The 19,527-nt window shown below is 43.0% G+C and overlaps 1 protein-coding gene across 2 annotated transcripts; it reads right to left on the reverse strand.

Moving 5' to 3' along the window:
• Positions 1–5,537: 5,537 nt before the first annotated feature.
• On the reverse strand, positions 5,538–18,363 carry LOC106587881 (zinc finger protein Aiolos). Of its 2 annotated transcripts, none has more exons than XM_014176545.3 (8): positions 17,982–18,363; positions 17,229–17,293; positions 16,873–17,031; positions 11,190–11,567; positions 10,592–10,759; positions 9,724–9,840; positions 8,669–8,788; positions 5,538–6,950 (listed from the first exon to the last, which is right to left on the reverse strand). In XM_014176545.3, exons 2-8 carry the CDS (start codon positions 17,278–17,280, stop codon positions 6,283–6,285), a joined length of 1,662 nt encoding a protein of 553 aa, XP_014032020.1. In that variant the 5' UTR covers positions 17,281–17,293; positions 17,982–18,363; the 3' UTR covers positions 5,538–6,282. The 2 variants fall into 2 exon arrangements, with proteins under 2 accessions (XP_014032020.1, XP_014032014.1); XM_014176539.3 differs by having other exon boundaries at positions 17,960–18,358.
• Positions 18,364–19,527: the final 1,164 nt, after the last annotated feature.

Below are 19,527 nucleotides of genomic sequence, written 5' to 3' on the forward strand. Positions count from 1 at the left end.
AGACTAGCAGTATTGATTATTTGTGTGTACTGAATTTATACATACAGTACCAGTCAAAAGTTTGGAAACACCTACTCATTCCAGGGTCTTTCTTTTTTTTGACTATTTTCTACATTGTAAAATAATAGTGAAGACACCAAAACTATGAAATAACGCATATAGAATCATGTAGTAACCAAAAAAGTGTAAAACAAATCAAAATATATTTTACATTTGAGATTCTTCAAAGTAACCACCCTTTGCCTTGATGACAGCTTTGCACACTCTTGGCATTCTATCAACCAGCTTCATGAGGTAGTCACCCCGAATCCATTTCAATTAACAGGTGTGTCTTGTTAAAAGTTCATTTGTGGAATTTCTTTCCTTATTAAATGAATGTGTTTGAGCCAATCAGTTGTGTTGTGACAAGGCAGCGGGGGTCTACAGAAGATAACCCAATTTGGTAAGTCCATACATACTATGGCAAGAACAGCTTAAATAAGCAAAGAGAAATGACAGCCCATCATTACTTTAAGACATTAAGGTCAGTAAATCTGGAAAATATCAAGAACATTTAAAGTTTTTTCAAGTGCAGTCGCAAAAAACATCAAGCGCTATAATGAAACTGGCTCTTATGAGGACCGCCACAGGAAAGGAAGACCCAGAGTTACCTCTGCTGCAGAGGATAAGTTCATTAGAGTTAACTGCACCCCAAATTGCAGCCCAAATACATTTTTCAGAGTTCAAGTAACAGACACATCTCAACATGAACTGTTCAGAGGAGACTGCGTGAATCAGGCCTTCATGGTTGAATTGCCACAAAGGGACCACTACTAAAGGACACCAATAAGAAGAAGAGACTTGCTTGGGCCAAGAAACATGAGCAATGGACATCAGACCGGTGGAAATCTGACCTTTGGTCTGGTGAGTCCAAATTTGAGATTTTTGGTTCCAACCGCCGTGTCTTTGTGAGACGCAGAGTAGGTGAACGGATGATCTCCGCATGTGTGGTTCCCACTGTGAAGCATGGAGGAGGTGGTGTGATGGTGTGGGGGTGCTTTACTGGTGACACAGTCTGTGATTTATTTAGAATTCAAGGCACACTTAACCAGCATGGCTACCACAGCATTCTGCAGTGATATGCCTCCCCATCTGGTTTGCTCTGAGTGGGACTATCATTTGTTTTTCAACAGGACAATAACCCAAAACACACCTCCAGGCTGTGTAAGGGCTATTTGTCCAAGGAGAGTGATGGAGTGCTGCATCAGATTATTATATATATTTTTTAAATTCAATCTTTATTTAATGAGGCAAGTCAGTTAAGAACAAATCCTTATTTACAATGACAGTCTACACCGGTTAAACCCGAACGCACTGGGCCAATTGTGCACCGCCCTATGGGACTCCCCCCCCCCCGGCCTCCACAATCACCTGACTTCAATCCAATTGAAATTGGTTGTGATGAGTTGGATAGCAGAGTGGAGGAAATGCAGCCAACCAGTGCTCAGCATTTGTTGGAACTCCATCCAGATTGTTGGAAAAGCATTCCTCATTAAGCTGGTTGAGAGAATGCCAAGAGCGTGCAAAGCTGTCATCAAGGAAAAGGGGGCCTACTTTGAAGAATATCAAATATAAAATATACTTTTTTTGTGTTATTTCATACTTTTGATGTCTTCACTATTATTCTACATTGTAGAAAATAGTAAAAATCAAGAAAAACCCTTGAATGAGTAGGTGTGTCCAAACCTTTAACTGGTATTGTATATATACTGCTCAAAAAAATAAAGGGAACACTTAAACAACACATCCTAGATCTGAATGAAATAATCTTATTAAATACTTTTTTCTTTACATAGTTGAATGTGCTGAATGTGCTGACAACAAAATCACACAAAAATAATCAATGGAAATCCAATTTATCAACCCATGGAGGTCTGGATTTGGAGTCACACTCAAAATGAAAGTGGAAAACCACACTACAGGCTGATCCAACTTTGATGTAATGTCCTTCAAACAAGTCAAAATGAGGCTCAGTAGTGTGTGTGGCCTCCACGTGCCTGTATGACCTCCCTACAACGCCTGGGCATGCTCCTGATGAGGTGGCGGATGGTCTCCTGAGGGATCTCCTCCCAGACCTGGACTAAAGCATCCGCCAACTCCTGGACAGTCTGTGGTGCAACGTGGCGTTGGTGGATAGAGCGAGACATGATGTCCCAGATGTGCTCAATTGGATTCAGGTCTGGGGAACGGGCGGGCCAGTCCATAGCATCAATGCCTTCCTCTTGCAGGAACTGCTGACACACTCCAGCCACATGAGGTCTAGCATTGTCTTGCATTAGGAGGAACCCAGGGCCAACCGCACCAGCATATGGTCTCACAAGGGGTCTGAGGATCTCATCTCGGTACCTAATGGCAGTCAGGCTACCTCTGGCGAGCACATGGAGGGCTGTGCGGCCCCCCAAATAAATGCCACCCCACACCATGACTGACCCACCGCCAAACCGGTCATGCTGGAGGATGTTGCAGGCAGCAGAACGTTCTCCACGGCGTCTCCAGACTCTGTCACGTCTGTCACATGTGCTCAGTGTGAACCTGCTTTCATCTGTGAAGAGCACAGGGCGCCAGTGGCGAATTTGCCAATCTTGGTGTTCTCTGGCAAATGCCAAACGTCCTGCACGGTGTTGGGCTGTAAGCACAACCCCCACCTGTGGACGTCGGGCCCTCATACCACCCTCATGGAGTCTGTTTCTGACCGTTTGAGCAGACACAGGCACATTTGTGGCCTGCTGGAGGTCATTTTGCAGGGCTCTGGCAGTGCTTCTCCTGCTCCTCCTTGCACAAAGGCGGAGGTAGCGGTCCTGCTGCTGGGTTGTTGCCCTCCTACGGCCTCCTCCACGTCTCCTGATGTACTGGCCTGTCTCCTGGTAGCGCCTCCATGCTCTGGACACTACGCTGACAGACACAGCAAACCTTCTTGCCACAGCTGGCATTGATGTGCCATCCTGGATGAGCTGCACTACCTGAGCCACTTGTGTGGGTTGTAGACTCCGTCTCATGCTACCACTAGAGTGAAAGCACCGCCAGCATTCAAAAGTGACCAAAACATCAGCCAGGAAGCATAGGAACTGAGAAGTGGTCTGTGGTCCCCACCTGCAGAACCACTCCTTTATTGGGGGTGTCTTGCTAATTGCCTATAATTTCTACCTGTTGTCTATTCCATTTGCACAACAGCATGTGAAATTTATTGTCAATCAGTGTTGCTTCCTAAGTGGACAGTTTGATTTCACAGAAGTGTGATTGACTTGGAGTTACATTGTGTTGTTTAAGTGTTCCCTTTATTTTTTGGAGCAGTGTATAATAGTTGTCAGAAACCACATACCACTGGAACTTTTCCCGTCAGCATTTTCTGTTGCCCATGAGGCACCAGTAGTGTCAATTCTCCCAATTTGTGTAATTATCAATCAAAGCAATTTCTTGGGACGCAAATAAGTTAGACCTTGATTCAGTCAGTAGATGTCACTGTGAGCCCTATTCCATTGTGCATCGTATGTTCTCCATGGTCAATTTATTACTTCTGTCTCTCACGGGAGGCTGTTGGCACCTTAATTGGGGAGAAGTGGCTTGTGGTAATGGTTGGAGTGGAATCAGTGGAATGGTATCAAATACATCAAACACATTTGCCCTGTTTCCCGGGCAATATTATGAGCAGTTCTCCTCTCAGCAGCCTCCACTGCTGTCTGTGTAAGTAAATTGCTGCTGGGTAACTTGTTTTAAATTTGTAGAAGAGAGGGAGACGGAACTTTACAGGGACACTCGGGCATATAGAGAAAGTTAGACAAAGGACTGGGTGATCAAACGAGGGAAGTAACAATGACTGGATGTATGCTTTTCTACCATTGACACCCACACCACCTCTCTACCCTTCTATACTCTCCTTTCAACCTAGGAGTCAGTTCTGTTGTTTCTATTACAGTTTACTCTCAACGTTGACAAATATCTATTTAGCATCATTGTTTTTAATGCCGAGACATACAAACCTGTCATCTTTACATCAAAGAACCTGATAAGCATATCTGGGCATATTCATTGAGAGCCCAGCCTGCTTTATAAGTATCAAGTCTCTTCACTCAACCCCTCACTGAGAGAGAGAGAAAGAGAGAGAGAGAGAAAGAGAGAGAGAGAAAGAGAGAGAGAGAAAGAGAGAGAGAGAGAAAGGGGAAGTGAGTGCTGATGGAAAGGACAGATAAAAAGATGTCAGCAGCTGGATGAGATGAGAATCACACCTTTCTGGTGGTCTGACGCCGGCTTGAGCGACTTTTCGTGACTGACTGTGTCCCTGGTCTGTCTGACATGTGGCTGGCTCGTCAACTTATTGCCTGCTTACTGTTAGTGATAAGACTAGCTATATATACATATCTACCTCAATGACCTGGTTCATACCCCTGCACAATGACTCGGTACTGGTACCCCCGTGTAAATAGCCAAGTTATCATTACTTATTGTGTATTTATTCCCTGTGCTATTATTTTTCAATTATTTCAATTTTTTTCTCTCTGCGTTGTTGGGAAAGCCTGTAAGTAAGTATTTCGCTGTTAGTCTACACCTGTTGTTATGAGGTATGTGAGTTGGCCCTAAGGTTACTGGTGTGACTGACTGATACCCAGGTGAAGGTGGACAGAAGCAGTTTCGATTTGTTTGAGGATTTCTTATCTGGATTGGGGTATGCAAGTTCTCTCTTAAGGGACCTTATGCACTTTAGGAATTGCTTACTGTGTGCCAGACTTCTAGTTTCATATTAAGTGGAACTGAAGACGTATACTGTAGCAGGAGAACAAGACTATTGACTGGGTGACGAACCACAATAGTGACCTGCTTTAGCCACCAGAGGGCGTCTTCTAGTAAAAACAAAAGCAGAATGAAATCTATCAGTGAATCGCCCCAGCCTCCGGATTGGACAATGGATCTCAAAGTCCCATAATGTGATTGGAACTTTCTTCCAAATCAAATCAAGCGTGTTTTTACATTTTGCTCCCACCGGCCATATCTTTAGCCAACTTTTATATGCAAGCACAGTTCCCCATAAAATACAGCCTAAACCTTGGTATTAATGAAAAATAATCAAGCGGAAATAAATTGTAATTCCTACTATCAATCCTACATGCTCTTTATTAGTGACTGTCTACTTGTGCAGTAATGTCCCCTCTATGGACAGACATGCTTCAGCAGAGCCACAGAACATGTCTACAGAGCAGTCTCACAGCACGTGTTCATAGAAAGAACATCTCCTTGACTTCTGGGAGCGCTAGATAAATACCGTAAGTTGAAATCCAGGACAGAGCAACAGTTTCACTTTGAGGAGTTGTGAAGAGGGGAGTGTACTGTGAAGTGATGTCTTTCTTTGAAGCTGTGAACTTCTCAAACTACAGCCTAAAACGAGACACATGAATCATAAGGATTTTTTTTAATTATTAGCACATAGACTGTATTAAGAAGACGGTCTTTTTCTGTAGTGGCTCTTGCTATTTCTTTCACAAGGTACAAGTCCACACATGACCAGATGAGCTTTAATTATCTTGTTTTATTTTTGAACCTCAGTACAGTTTACAGGAAAACAAAATGTACAGCAGAGTTTGTCAGTCAACTTACAGTGAACGTAAAATGTACTCAGTACTATGTCCTACTAATACTGCTGTACATACAGAGGACATTTGGACATAGTGTAGTATATCACATCCTAAAAGCAGCAGGCACGGCAAAGGTAATGCCAAATATTGACTGCCTATTACCACTTCGATTGACACTATTGACACTTTTGTTGAATAGTCATCAAAAATAAAATGAAAAATACATACATTTTTTAGAAAAGTTATTCCATGGCTTAGTGAAGTAGAATAAAATGTAGTCCCACATAAAACATAAAACATCATTTTAGATGGAAAAATAACTATTGATTTCTTATACTTTTGCCACTTTGTTATTTGTCATAAATAAATGTTGACACTTGAGTCAAAGCATGATTAACCTCTATAAAACATTTTAAATGCTACTTTACTGAAATGCTACATTTCTTTGTGTGTGTGTGTGTGTGTGTGTGTGTGTGTGTGTGTGTGTGTGTGTGTGTGTGTGGTAATACTGGTGCTAATTAAAAACAAAAAGGAAAGTCCCTGAGATTATTTTTGTGTGTATGTAATGTATGTACACAATTCATGTGTGTAAGTGTATAAATGTGTATGCATTATTCCGTTTAGGAGTCTGACTACATGTATGTGTGTGTGTGTGTGTTCATGTGCAAATGTGTCTATACTACTTCAACTCCAGGCGGTGCTCGCCACGCGCAATGTGTGAGGAGAACTCGTAGCGGTCCCGGCTGCGGTGGCCACATACATTGCACTCCAGTGGGTCACGGAAGCCGTGGCAGCCCATGTGGATGGTGAACATGACGTAGTCCAGAAACCACACCCTGCAGTGACCGCAGGGGTACACCGCCCCCGCTCCTGTACCTACCCCAACCCCTACCTCCCCCTCACTCCTTACCACCCTCAGAGCCTCTAGGGGGGGCATGGGGAGCGAGTGGGCCTGGGTATGGGGGTGTGGGAGGCTGTTGTGGGGACTGGGCCCCAACAGGTGCCCCAGGCTGTAGATGAGAGGCTGGGAGAGCTGGGCCCGATCGGCGTGGAGTGAGTCCATGCTAGGGTGACCCTGGCTGGGCCGGGGCAGGTAGGCGAGACCAGTGCTCTGCTGCTGCTCCAGCTTGTGACCATTGGTGAGGGCCAGGGGGCTCATGTCAGCGCGGCTCAGGGGGATGGGGTAGGCCCTGTGGGGGGAGGCAGAGTCAGGGTCCTGGCCTGTGTAGAGGGGCAGGTGGTTGTGGTGGTTCTCGGATCCTGGGGAGGTGAGGGGAGGGTCCATGACGTCAGAACGGTGGATCAGCTCCCTGTTGAAGCTCAGGTCCAGACACACGCCGTTGTCCCCTGGATCACCCACACAGGGAGAGACACCTCAACACTCACTCAGCACTGTGCAGGTGGGGCCACTAACCCAGAGCCAAAAATACATCAACTGTAACTCTCTCTCTATATATACATATGGCCATATACATACACATATATCTCTATAGAAATGGCTCATCAGTAACAATTTCACTCTCAGAAAAGAGCCAGAGACGTGCAGTGCAGAGGGAGCCACAAGATAGCCACCTCCACTAACCATAAGGAGCTTCCGAAGCAAAAGAGCAAGCTTGGTCACACTTGAAGATAAAAAGCACATTCTGTACAATTGAAATCTTGATAGCTCGCGCAATGGAGAACTAGCAGGCAGCCGCTGACCCTGTAGATAAACGGGCTTCCTACCACAGAGCGAACACCAAGAGGGTGTGACAGGACAGAGATCTGTGTCCCAAACGTCACCCTGTTCTCTATAGAATGCACAATGGAATAGGGTGCCATTTGGTGAACTATAGGAAAATAGGGTGCCATTTAGGACTCAGTCACAGAGACGAGGAGGAAACGAAGAGGCCTCTGAGTCTCCACGGCTGCAGCTGCTGTTCCACCACAAGAGGAGACGGAGGCATCTGCTCACGTTTCGCGCTCTCGCCTGTTTTTCAACCCTGTGGTCGAACACACCACCTCTCTTTTCCTCCTGTGGTCGTTATATTGCAAGATTTCAGTTCATTTGTCAGGGTGATGGGTGAGAGTAGGATCTCTTTAGGCCAGATGCCTTGCTGTTTCTTTGCAGCGACTCGAATTCTGAAACTAAACACTTCATGATAAGCGGAGACGCTTGACAAGAAAGTGTGACCTGGGTATTGGAAATGGGTACAACGCCTTAAGGTTTGGGAAGTCAACGTGATGACAAATCAGTCATTTACTGAAACTGACGGTTTTCAAACACTCAGCAGTAGTAGTAGTGTAGAAGTTTCAATGAAGCACTACAACTTAGATGTTTATACTTGTCAGTTTGTGTGTGAGTGTTCCAGTGTGCAAAATGCATATCTCCCACGATTGCTTCATGTTATTGGCATTCTATTCCTATGCGTGGTTAACCATACCCACCTAACATATACATCAGGCAGGGAAATTAGGGCAGTGGTCTACCACTCTATGGCGCGGTGCAGCAGATGAGGCTGGCGTTCTGCCCAGAATTCCTGCTTGGCAAGCAAAGCAAGGGGGGACAGTAGAACTGCATAGATAGAGAGACAGACAGACAGACAGACAGACAGAGAGCGAAAAAGACAGACAGACAGACATGTAGCTTAGACAGAAAACAGTATGATACACTTTTTAAAAAATCATTAAAACGTACATTTGTTTTAATTAAATGCAACTGACAGTAAACACCAATACAATAACAGCAGCAGCAGCAGCAAGTAGCAAGGGGTCAGATAACAGTAAAAACCTGACAGGTGCAGCAATGAAGCCAGTAATCAGAGAGCCATTACACAGACATACAATTAATCAACTTGCTATTGAATTACCAAATTAGCAATTTCTCAAAAGAATAAGCAACCATCAGTCTAGTCACAAAGGACTAGACTGATTTTGTTTGAATGACTATATCTACAAAAAAAAAAAAAAAAAACATCTGCAGTTTTTACCGCCTACACACTCGCCCATGCCTAGTTAACCCTACCAAGGTGACAGCCTGCAAGGCAGTTGAACTGTAAGTGGGGAATGAGTCAGAATGGTCTTACCAGTGAACTTCTGTGGCATAGAGCTCTTACGTTTGGCCACGTTGCTCGCCAACCTGTCCAGTAGCAGAGCGCGCTCCGTGCCCATGTGAGTAGTCCTGGACACTTGGGTGTCCTCACCGGCTGAGAGACACACACACACACAGAGAGAGAGAGAGAGAGAGAGAGAGAGAGAGAGAGAGAGAGAGAGAGAGAGAGAGAGAGAGAGAGAGAGAGAGGTCTCTTAGCAGTACAGAGGTACAGTAAGGACAAAGTGTGTGCTTTATGTCCGCTGTGCTGCAACTGTCCACCGCCTCGAGCATTTGAGGTTGTGAAATGATCTTTTTCTTTTACAGAACTAACAAACAAAATTACATTAAAATGAAACTCACCCTCAGAGGAACCAATAAAAAATTGATCGCAGCCAAGATAACAAAGCCTGTGACCTCACTTCCTGGTGTTTTGCCTCATCGACTAGTGAGGCCTGCAGGAAGAAGACCGCAGGTCGAGGATGTGCTTCCTCACCACACGCTATCTATCTGTCGTACTTACGACATTCAACCAACCACAAAACGACAGAGTATTGTTTGTGTCGCAACCGTCCTGACTGTCCACCATGGCAGGCAAACAGACTTCTGGGGGGAGGGGGTGTGGAGTCAGAACACAACACCGAGACGTTTGTCCTACATCTTTTCTGACTGACTTCCCCTCTGGTGTCCTTACAACACAACGTCTCCCACCACAACAGCCACGACCTATTTAGCTGTAATGGTGGGGCAACTTACGACCATGAACTAAATGGAATAAAGCTACACAACTCTGCAGCCAGCAAATGTGTATGTGTGTGTGCACAAATGTGTGAGTAGATAACAGAATGTGCACACATCTGCGTGTGAGTGCCTGCGAATGTTGTATGTGTGTGTGTGTGTGTGTGTGTGTGTGTGTGTGTGTGTGTGATTGCACGAGTAAAGTGTGCATGTGTGTATGTCTAAAGTGCGTTTGTGTAAGTGTGTATGTGTGTGTCTGAAGTGTGTGTGTGTGTAACAGAGGGTAGGTAGGAGTGTTCCAGGGCCTCTCACCTCTCTCAGCGTTGCCTTTGTTCTGGATGTACACATGGCACCTCTCTCTGTGCTCTTCAAGGGAGCTGCGCTGCTTGTAACTGCGACCGCAGTGGTTGCACTTGTAGGGCTTCTCTACTGTGAGAAAAGAGTTTCAGTTAAAACTACAAACTCCCACTTCAAACCATCATACACTTTGCTTACTGAGGCTGTTGTTAAATAATGGGGCAACTACGATCTCTGCAAGAACCTCCCTTTATTTTTTGCTGTATTTTACTCCCTTTTTCTCAGCAATTTCGATCTCGTCTCATTGCTGAAACTCCCCAACGGGCTCGGGAGGCGAAGGTTGAGGCACGCGTCCTCCGAAACATGACCCACCAAACCGCACTCCTGACCACCCGCCAGCTTAACCCGGAAGCCAGCCGCACCAGTGTGTCGGAGGAAACACTGTTCACCTGATGACCGGGGTCAACCTGCAGGCACCCGGCCCGGTGGGGCCAAGTAAAGCCCCACCGGCCAAACCATCCCCTAACCCGGACGACACTGGGCCAATTGTGCGCCGTCCTATGGGACTCTCGGCCACGGCCCAGTTGTGGCACAGCCCGGGAAATGAACCCGGGTATGCACCACTCGGGAGGCCTCAAGAACCTCCTTTAAATGAATGTCACTGACAGCCCCAACGTGAAGTGGTATATCTAAATAACTGTGTGCAGACAGGTTATAGGTACTTACGTGTGTGTGTGTGTGTTTGCATGTGTACGCATATATTTTGTGCACGTGTGTAAGTAAGTGCAAACAGGTGGAAAATACCTGAGTTTGTGTTATTATGATATGCATGTGTGGTCATACATATGTAAACGCAGGTGGCACACAGATGGTGGATAGGTACTTGAGTGAGTGCGCAGGTGTCCGCTGAGGGCGTCTCGTCTGCGGCAGGCATAGCTGCACATAGGGCACTTGAAGGGCTTCTCCCCGGAGTGCAGTTTGATGTGGCGAAGCAGGTTTCCCTTCTGGGTGAAGGAGGCACCACACTGGCTGCAGTGGAACGGACGTTCACCTGGGTGTAGGGCGAAACAGAGGGATCCCATGTCATGGAGAAACTCTGTCAACACTGCCAAGACTTACTGATACAGTAGTTATGTAGCACATAGTTGAGATACTGTGGTACGTTAACTAGTAAGTATTACTCCGTAGTACTGTGACTGAATAGGAGTAACACTTGGTTTGTTCCACACGTCTAATAAAGCAGACCGTTGGGTGAAGTGTAATTACTGTGTTATAGCAGATGTTGAAATGGCATTTTATTAGTACTAGGGCAAGTAATGTAGAGCGCATGTATAGGCAAATGTGTCCATTCAAAGTGTAACGCATGAGTCACTGTACATATTGAAACACAAATCTTTTAATCAAACACCTTGATCTACTAAGTTGATCAAAAACACCATTATTTTAGGTCAGGGTTGGTTTGGCTGTGTTACTCTGCTCACCGGTGTGGCTTCGCTTGTGCACGAGCAGCACATTGATGCTGACGCAGGACAGGCCACAGATGTCACAGTTGAGCTTGCCTGCTGCCTGGCTGCGGGGTTCTGCTGCGTACATCGAGGAGTCGGCGTGGGCGTCCTGCGGGCCTGTGCTCTCATACTGTGCATAATCTGCCAGAGACAGGTCCTGTGGTTCGTTAAGGGTTTCTCCCTCTTCCTCCCCTTCCCCCTCTTCTTCTCCTTCGTCTTCCTCCTCCCTTTCCTTCTCCTCTTCTTCCTCTTCTTCATAAAGGTAATTGTCTCGTTCACCTTCTTCTTCACTCTTGGGGTACTGATCGTCATTGTCGTCATACTCTTCCCTCTCAGTTTTCACGGGAACCCCATCTAGGAAGGAGGGGAGAGAAAGAGAGGGTTAAATAGATTTCCCTCCTTGGTTATTTGACTTCATGAGCACCTAGAGCTAATTGCATGATACTCGTTATGTCTGGTCTATGGTGGTAAAACAACATTAAAAAAATACATCTTTTTGGCTTTTTGACTAGTCTTATTTCAGCTGACTGACTTCAAAGGGGCAATTAACAGTTGCTCCATCCATTTTTTTGGACTTATAAATTAATGATATGTACCCATAGATTCTTGAAGAATATAACTTATAAATGCATCATGAGCTTAATTCAACTGTCGTAGCCCACCAGAACCCAAAATACATGCTTGTTTTACTCCAATGTTTGTAAACAAAGAACATGTAAACAAACCCTATATAGCCTCAAAACGTGATTAAGACTATAATTTTGATATCATGGATGGTCAATCCTTGCATCCATAGCTCTGCCTATGAATTTGTGATAGGGTGATTACATTTCTCCAGTCCCAACCCTCGGCTTTTTACCGAACCAGGGTGAGGAGAGGGCTATGTTATTGTTTCTACTGCTGATTGTCACTTTAAGCCCCAAAAGTTGTCCACTGCCAGTGTGCGAAGAGAAAAATGCCGGTCTATGTTGTAAAACCTATCTAATGATTCTACACGCAGTTTTCTGCAAATAAGGACATAAAAAAGCTTCCCAGCTAACACAGCGTTCTGAGAAGCAGATGATTCATAGAGATTGGTGAGAGCGTGGTTGTCCTATGGTTATTTTACATTCAACCTTCCCACAACTTTCTGGGAACGGTGCAGGATAGTTGCTTGGCTTTGGAACATTCTCAGCACATTTAAGGAACTTGACAAAAAAAAAACCATTATTTTCTTGGCATTTCATTACCTTAACAGAATGTTTTCTAAAAGTTCAAACATGGTTACATTGTATTTCAATGTTACTAATGTTCTAGGAACGTTCTCCAAATGGTTTGACATTGGGAATGTTCTCAAATTGTTGAGAGATTGTTAAGAAACTTAAGAAACAACTTTCCCCTTCAGGAATTTCATTACTTCAATATAACGTTTCCTACAGGTTTCCTCATGGTTCCATATATAGTAATGTTCTCAAAATGTTCCAAGAACATTAAGAAACAATGTTCTTCTGTGGGAATTTCAGTACTTCAGCAATTACGTTTCCTACAAGTTTCCTCATGGTTCTATTTAAAAGACATGTTCTCAAATTGTTCCGAGAACCGAAATGTTGTAACGTTCAGAGAAGGTTCTAAGAATGTAATTTAAAAACATACATTCCGAAAACTTTCCATAAAAAACATAAGAACACTTTCGTAACGTTCAGAGATTTACATTTACATTCCGTCCTCAGCATCAACAAAACTCTCTCTATCCTCTATCTTGTTAATGGTGTTCAGGTGTGTTGGCCATGCCCACTAATTGGCCAAACCTGATCTTAATGAGTGCTTGCATGACATGTTAGCTGCATCCTGGTGGCGCAGTGGACTAATTCCATGGTTAGAGAACAGAAGGTTATTGGTTCAAATGTCACTGATGGTGTGTCACAATAAAAAATAAAGGTGTTTGCATAAGTACTGCTTAAGGAAATGGATTCTCATGTGTCTTATCTGTGCTTGGATTTCAAAAAAGTTAACCCACAATAAGATAGCAGTGTTATTGAAACATTCAGTGAAAGGTTTAAGGAAGTTATTAAAAAACCTCCAAATAACCTATCATTTCCGTTCTCAGAGCTTGCATAAAACTTTCAAGGAACCAGAGTAAAACTTTCTCATGATCTTCCTGCAACTTAAAAATAAAACATTCTCATAACGTTTAAAAAACTTTCAGTTTTACCAGTCAGGAAACATATGGCTTCGTTCCCACAACCAATGTGAAACCGAAAATAAACAGTACCAGTCAAAGGTTTGGACACATCTACTCATTCAAGGGTTTTTCTTAATTTTTTACTATTTTCTACGCTGTAGAATAATACTGAGACATCAAAACTATGAAATAACACATTTAGAATCATGTAGCGACCCAAAAAGTTTTAAACAAATCAAAATATATTTTATATTTTTTATTCTTCAAATTAGCCATGACAACTTTGCACACTCTTGGCATTCTCTCAACCAGCTTCACCTGGAATGCTTATCCAACAGTCTTGAAGGAGTTCCCACATATGCTGAGCACTTGTTGGCTGCTTTTCCTTCACTCTGCGGTCCAACTCATCCCAAACCATCTCAATTGGATTGTGCAGGCCAGGTTATCTGATGCAGCACTCCATCATTCTCCTTCTTGGTCAAATAGACCTTACACAGCCTGGAGGTGTGTTTTGGGTCATTGTCCTATTGAAAAACAAATGATAGTCCCACTAAGCGCAAACAAGATGGGATGGCGTATTGCTGCAAAATGCTGTGGTAGCCATGTTGGTTAAGCATGCCTTAAATTATAAATAAATCACTGACAGTGTCACCATCACACCACCTCCTCCATGCTTCACGGTGGGAACCACACATCATCCATTCATCTACTCTGCGTCTCACAAAGGCACAGCGGTTGGAACCAAAAATCTCAAATTTGGACTCATCAGACTAAAGGACAGACTCCCACCGGTCTGACGTCCATTGTTCTTGTTTCTTGGCCCAAGCAAGTCTCTTCTTCTTATTGGTATCCTTTAGTAGTGGTTTCTTTGCAGCAATTCGACCATTAAGGCCTGAATTACTCAGTCTCTTCTGAACAGTTGATGTTGAGATGTGTCTGTTACTTGAACTCTGTGAAAATCATTTTGGGCCTGCTGTTAACTCTAATGAACGTATCCTCTGCAGCAGAGGTAAATCTGGGTCTTCCTTTCCTGTGGCGATCCTCATGAGAGACAGTTTCATCATAGCACTTGATGTTTTTTGTGACTGCACTTGAAGAAACTTTCAAAGTTCTTGAAATGTTCCGCATTGACTGACCTTCGTGTCTTAAATTAATGATGGACTGTTTGCTTATTTGAGCTGTTCTTGCCATAATATGGACTTGGTCTTTTACCACCCCTACCTTGTCACAACACAACTGATTTGCTCAAATGTATTAAGAAGGAAAGAAATTCAACAAATTAACTTTTAACAAGGCACCGCTGTTAAATGAAATGCATTGCAGGTAACTAGCTCATGAAGCTGGTTGAGAGAATGCCAAGACTGTGCAAAGCTGTCATCAAGGCAAAGGGTGGCTACTTTGAAGAATTTGTTTAACACTTTTTTGGTTACTACATGATTCCATATGTGTTATTTCATAGTTTTGATGTCTTCACTATTATTCTACAATGTAGAAAATAGTAAAATAAAGAAAAACCCTTGAATGAGTAGGTGTGTCCAATCTTTTGACTGGTACTGTACATTCCCACAACTTCCAAAGCACCAAATATGCTAGCTGGGTTAGCCACGGGGCCAATCATCAGACAGAAACCTCTACAAGGCTTTGTGATAAACGCCACATCTCCACTTCTACATTTGTATTTACAGTTAGAATATTTTATAATATTGACACTAGCACGTCTCCTAGTTTGGTTAGGCGAATTTAGGACAAGGCAGACTGTCAGAGAGATTTAGGAGATGTTTTTCGTAGATAACAGCAAGGCATTTCCTTTCAATGCTCAGAAACCAGAACCAGGGCAGGACAAAGCGGCATAGAGAAACCTCTCAGTCAACGTTGAAGAAAAGAAAACAACAGCCATGCTTTATCTTCTTCTGATCATATAGATTGAGAACATAGCCCTCCCCTTAAGTGTAGCATTGCTTTTCAAGTCAGAAGTGTATACCCCAAACCACGCAAGTGTGCAACCCAAGTCCTAAAAGTGCATAACTCAAACCCAGCAAATGTACACCAATATAGGGTTGGGTGATATTTTTTGAATACCTACATACCGGTATGGATTTTTACAATACCATTTTTAAAGATATTTTTATACAGTGCTAAATAACTTAAAAGTTCAACAATTGGACTAATTCACTGTCAGTTTTGTCCTAGTTTGATCGCGAATAAAAAAGGGTTAGAATTTGTTGCAGTTCTAGGGTCATGTACTACTCCTAAAACATATTTGGAACTTGTATTATTCAGAAACATAAAATACTGTCAAATGTCGCCATACCATCAAAAATGAGAAAAATATAGTGAAATTATATTTGGGCCATATCGCCCAGCCCCACACCAATAAGCCCTGCAAGAGTAGGCCTACACCCCAAGCATTGCAAGTTTAAGACCCAAACCCTGCAAGTGTGCACCTCATACCATACAAGTAAATCTCAAGCCCTGCAGTGTATAGGCTATCCTCTAAGTCCTACAGTCTATATATCCTACAACTGCAACTGTGTACACGTCAAGTCCTGGGCTCTGGCCTGCAATGTCTGTCCCTGCTGACAGTCAACCAACCCCTGTCGAGACTCAAGTTATATTCCATCCAGAAACCACATTCTGGTCTCAGCGGTGGCTGATGCTCTTCCTTGTCATGCAAAGGGCTCAGAGGTGCGATGGAAACTTTGCACAGAGAGAGGCCCCATTTAGAGTCCAGGGCCTGAGGGCAGTGAACCGCAGGGCGCGCTTCAGTAGAAATTCAGAGCTACAGGGTTACACCCCGACTGTGTAGCTGTGGCAAAATACTAAAATAAGGAAGAGCATGGCCTCCAGTAGACTTACACCACATCGGTAACACTTTATTTAAGGGTCCACAATAAATCATTTATAAGGCATTTAAAAACAGTTTATTCACCATTTTATTTATCATTACTCCCACATCTGTAAATGTTAGTAAGTCAGTTATTCACACATGTGTATATATTTCCTTAAACATCCTGTGTTGTGTGCATATTCTATTGCTATGTACTGCAGCAATGTCTTCCAATGGCATGCCCATCTTTTTGTGAGATATTACACTGGTCACTCAAAACATTTATAAAGTACACATAAAGTATAAATTGCGCTCACTTTAGATTAGGGACTGAAAATAAAACGTATGTATACTTATGATTACAAATGATTCATAAATGGTTTATAAATGTTTAAGTAATGATTAATAAATGCCTTGTAAATTGTTTATTACAGACGCTTAAAATAAAGTGTTACCAGCAACTCCTCTAACTCAGTTTGTACAATGGAGTCAATGACTGGTTAACACTTTGGTGGTCTTGGGCATCTGACCCCCTTTGTTCACAGCCTCTGTTAAGCCCAATGGCTTGTGCATATCATCCCATAGGTCAGTTGAGTATTGAACGCAAGTGGGTAAACTAGTCCATACAGCATGGTTTTGGGGCAATGTTCTCATCAACATGTGTTTCGTACCTGTCATTCCCTCGTTTCCTGTGGGTTCTGAGCACTCCATTCCACTCTCTGTGGTCTTCTCTGGGGCCTCCTCTTCCTCTCCCTGTCTCTCCTCTGCCTCTTTTTCTCTCTCCTCCTCCTCTGCCTGTGGCCTCTCATCTGTCACAGCGCTGCTAACGTCTGTGAAGAGACCATCACCATCTTAGTCTTTAATACGGCGCCTTACATACGTCTCAAACCGTATACGTTTTTTTGTAAGTCAATTTATGACCATTGCACTGTGCACAACATCCTTTTTGCAACAATAAAGATTATTAGCCTACGGTATGGAATATAAGTTATAGTGAAAGTTCTACGTTGAAAAAAAGCTGTCATACCCATCGTTTCATCTTGTGATGACGTGAGCTCTTGTTTTTCCTCTGTGTTCATCTTCAATGATTCTCTGTGGAAATAAAACACAAAAGAGGCAGTGTGCCAATCAGCATATTTCCATGGAATTAGTGACTTTTCATGCAATAAGCCATTAAGTAGGGCATACTCAATGCAATATGTATATAAATTCAAAAATGTTAATGAAAATAACCATGAAAACGACTAAATAAATGTGTGGTAAATTGTTTGTGCATGGTCCATTGCTCAACCCTAGCAGTTCATTCAAATGAAGAAGAAAAAATATGACGATCACTGAACATGCATTTCCTGTCAAGATGATGCAAATAGAAAACTGTGAAAGACACAGTTCTAACCTTCTACAGCAATGTAGCCACACAATTCTCCAGAATATAATTTTATTTTCAACAGAAAAGACACCTTGCCATTGAAGTAGTTCATGTATTTGACAAAGTTAAGTCCTATTTCTTACAGCACACTTACATGGGTTTTTGAGGATAAATTAAAGCTTAATGGTTCATGCTTAAAACAATATAAAACTCTCATTATCATAAGACTTTTAGAATTATAGCTAAATGCACCTATTTTAATGTGAACGATTCCGTTCTTATATACAGTAGGCTTATCTTCTTATTCCCATTTCACATTCCTATTAAAAATATATTTAACTCAAGGAAGACAACAGCAGTTTTCATAATCTCTTTTTAAAATGTCTTACCTGTAATTGATGTATCTCCTACCTGACACTGAAGCGCTTTCGTCCAGTTTTAAATTCACCTGTCTCTCCCGCCGTTCAGATTCCTATCTCCGCCACTGGATCGCCTCGCGTTATGGATATGCCAAAGTCGACGTCATACGCGAAACTTTGGAGACCGTCTTAAAGGAACAGGGGACAGATTTTTTGCCAAAACGAAGTGATGGAAATACTTTGTAATAGCATAGGAAGACTAGACTGAAGACATTTTAAGAATGGAGGTGAGGTGAAACTGTTGAAGTGGTGAATATACATTATACATGTATGCATTGATTTATCATTATGATATGAATGACTACGATTGATCAAAACAGGATATTACAGTAGATGTTCAACGACGGGCTCCATATAATATACAAGTAACCCACCTTGTGGCCAAAGACTGCTACTGCCTCCTCTTTCCATTTAAAGTGATTTTGTGCATGTATCCCTGCCAATTATTTAATAATTTGCCAGTAAGTCTATCCACTGATTGCATGAATAGACCATGACCAAGCATGGTAATGCTGTCAGAAGAAACTTTTGTTTGGGTAATGGGTATTGATGCATTCATGTGAAGTGTTGTGGTCTACCGGTTCAAACAGCCTTTTGTTCTGTCTACCACAGATAGCCTTTTGGTTATAACGGGATCATCGCTTTCTATAGCCTATACTGTGTGCGTGAATATGTGCTCATTAGAGCTATGGCATTGGACATTTCGGACTAATACAGAGTAGCAAAAAGTGCTTTAATGCAGTTAGGGATAAGCAATCAGGTGTGTGTGTATTGTAGGACACTGACTAACAGATTCACAATCGTATCTGGAAATGTGCATTTGCTGTGAGGGCTGAAGCAGACCGCACATTAGTGACTCACCCCCTTTTCCAGCCTCATTGCTAACTAACCCCCAACTGACCCATTCAGCACCCAATACTGTATCCCTGTCTCTCACACACATACAGATCACACACACAAACTTATTTCCAACAAACCACCTACCCGGCTTCATCTGTAACCACGGAGGGACCAGGGAGCATTCTCGCTCTCTTTCTCACACACACACACACACACACACACACACACACACACACACACACACACACACACACACACACACACACACACACACACACACACACACACACACACACACACACACACACACACACACACACACGGCATACCACCTATCCAGCAGCTCGAGCTCACTACAGTTGGCCTTATTATTTCATGAGAGATGGGAGACCAATAAACACCTCCCCCGATGACACCTGTGGATTTCTCTACCGTGGTTACAGTATAGGCTTATTCACTTATTCGCCTAATGTCTTGAACAAGATATTTAACATGCCAAAAGCAAACAGTTGAAGAAAGGTTATATTGTATTATTTACAGTACGTGTTCCAATATTGTAATAGTTTGTTATTCATTACTTAATGGCCCCTATACCAAGAGACTTGGATAGAAATTACAAAAGGTATTACCAAAAAGCAATAATGGGTAATTTGGGGATTTGTACTGAATATCAATGAGGCCCACTACATCAGTAAAGA

The sequence above is a fragment of the Salmo salar genome, chromosome 02 (genome assembly GCF_965601325.2).
Source record: "Salmo salar chromosome 02, fSalSal1, whole genome shotgun sequence".
NCBI classification, from domain to species: domain Eukaryota; kingdom Metazoa; phylum Chordata; class Actinopteri; order Salmoniformes; family Salmonidae; genus Salmo; species Salmo salar.

What these genes read in the sequence shown, in the direction of transcription:
- LOC106587881 (XM_014176545.3), bottom strand. Translation starts at nt 17,280, where the DNA reads ATGAACACAGAGGAAAAACAAGAGCTCACGTCATCACAAGATGAAACG. An exon ending in GCACAAGCGAAGCCACACCG is followed by an intron (nt 10,760 to 11,189) that starts GTGAGCAGAGTA and finishes CCCTACACCCAG; the next exon opens with GTGAACGTCCGTTCCACTGC. An exon ending in ACACCTGCGCACTCACTCAA is followed by an intron (nt 9,841 to 10,591) that starts GTACCTATCCAC and finishes CTTTTCTCACAG; the next exon opens with TAGAGAAGCCCTACAAGTGC.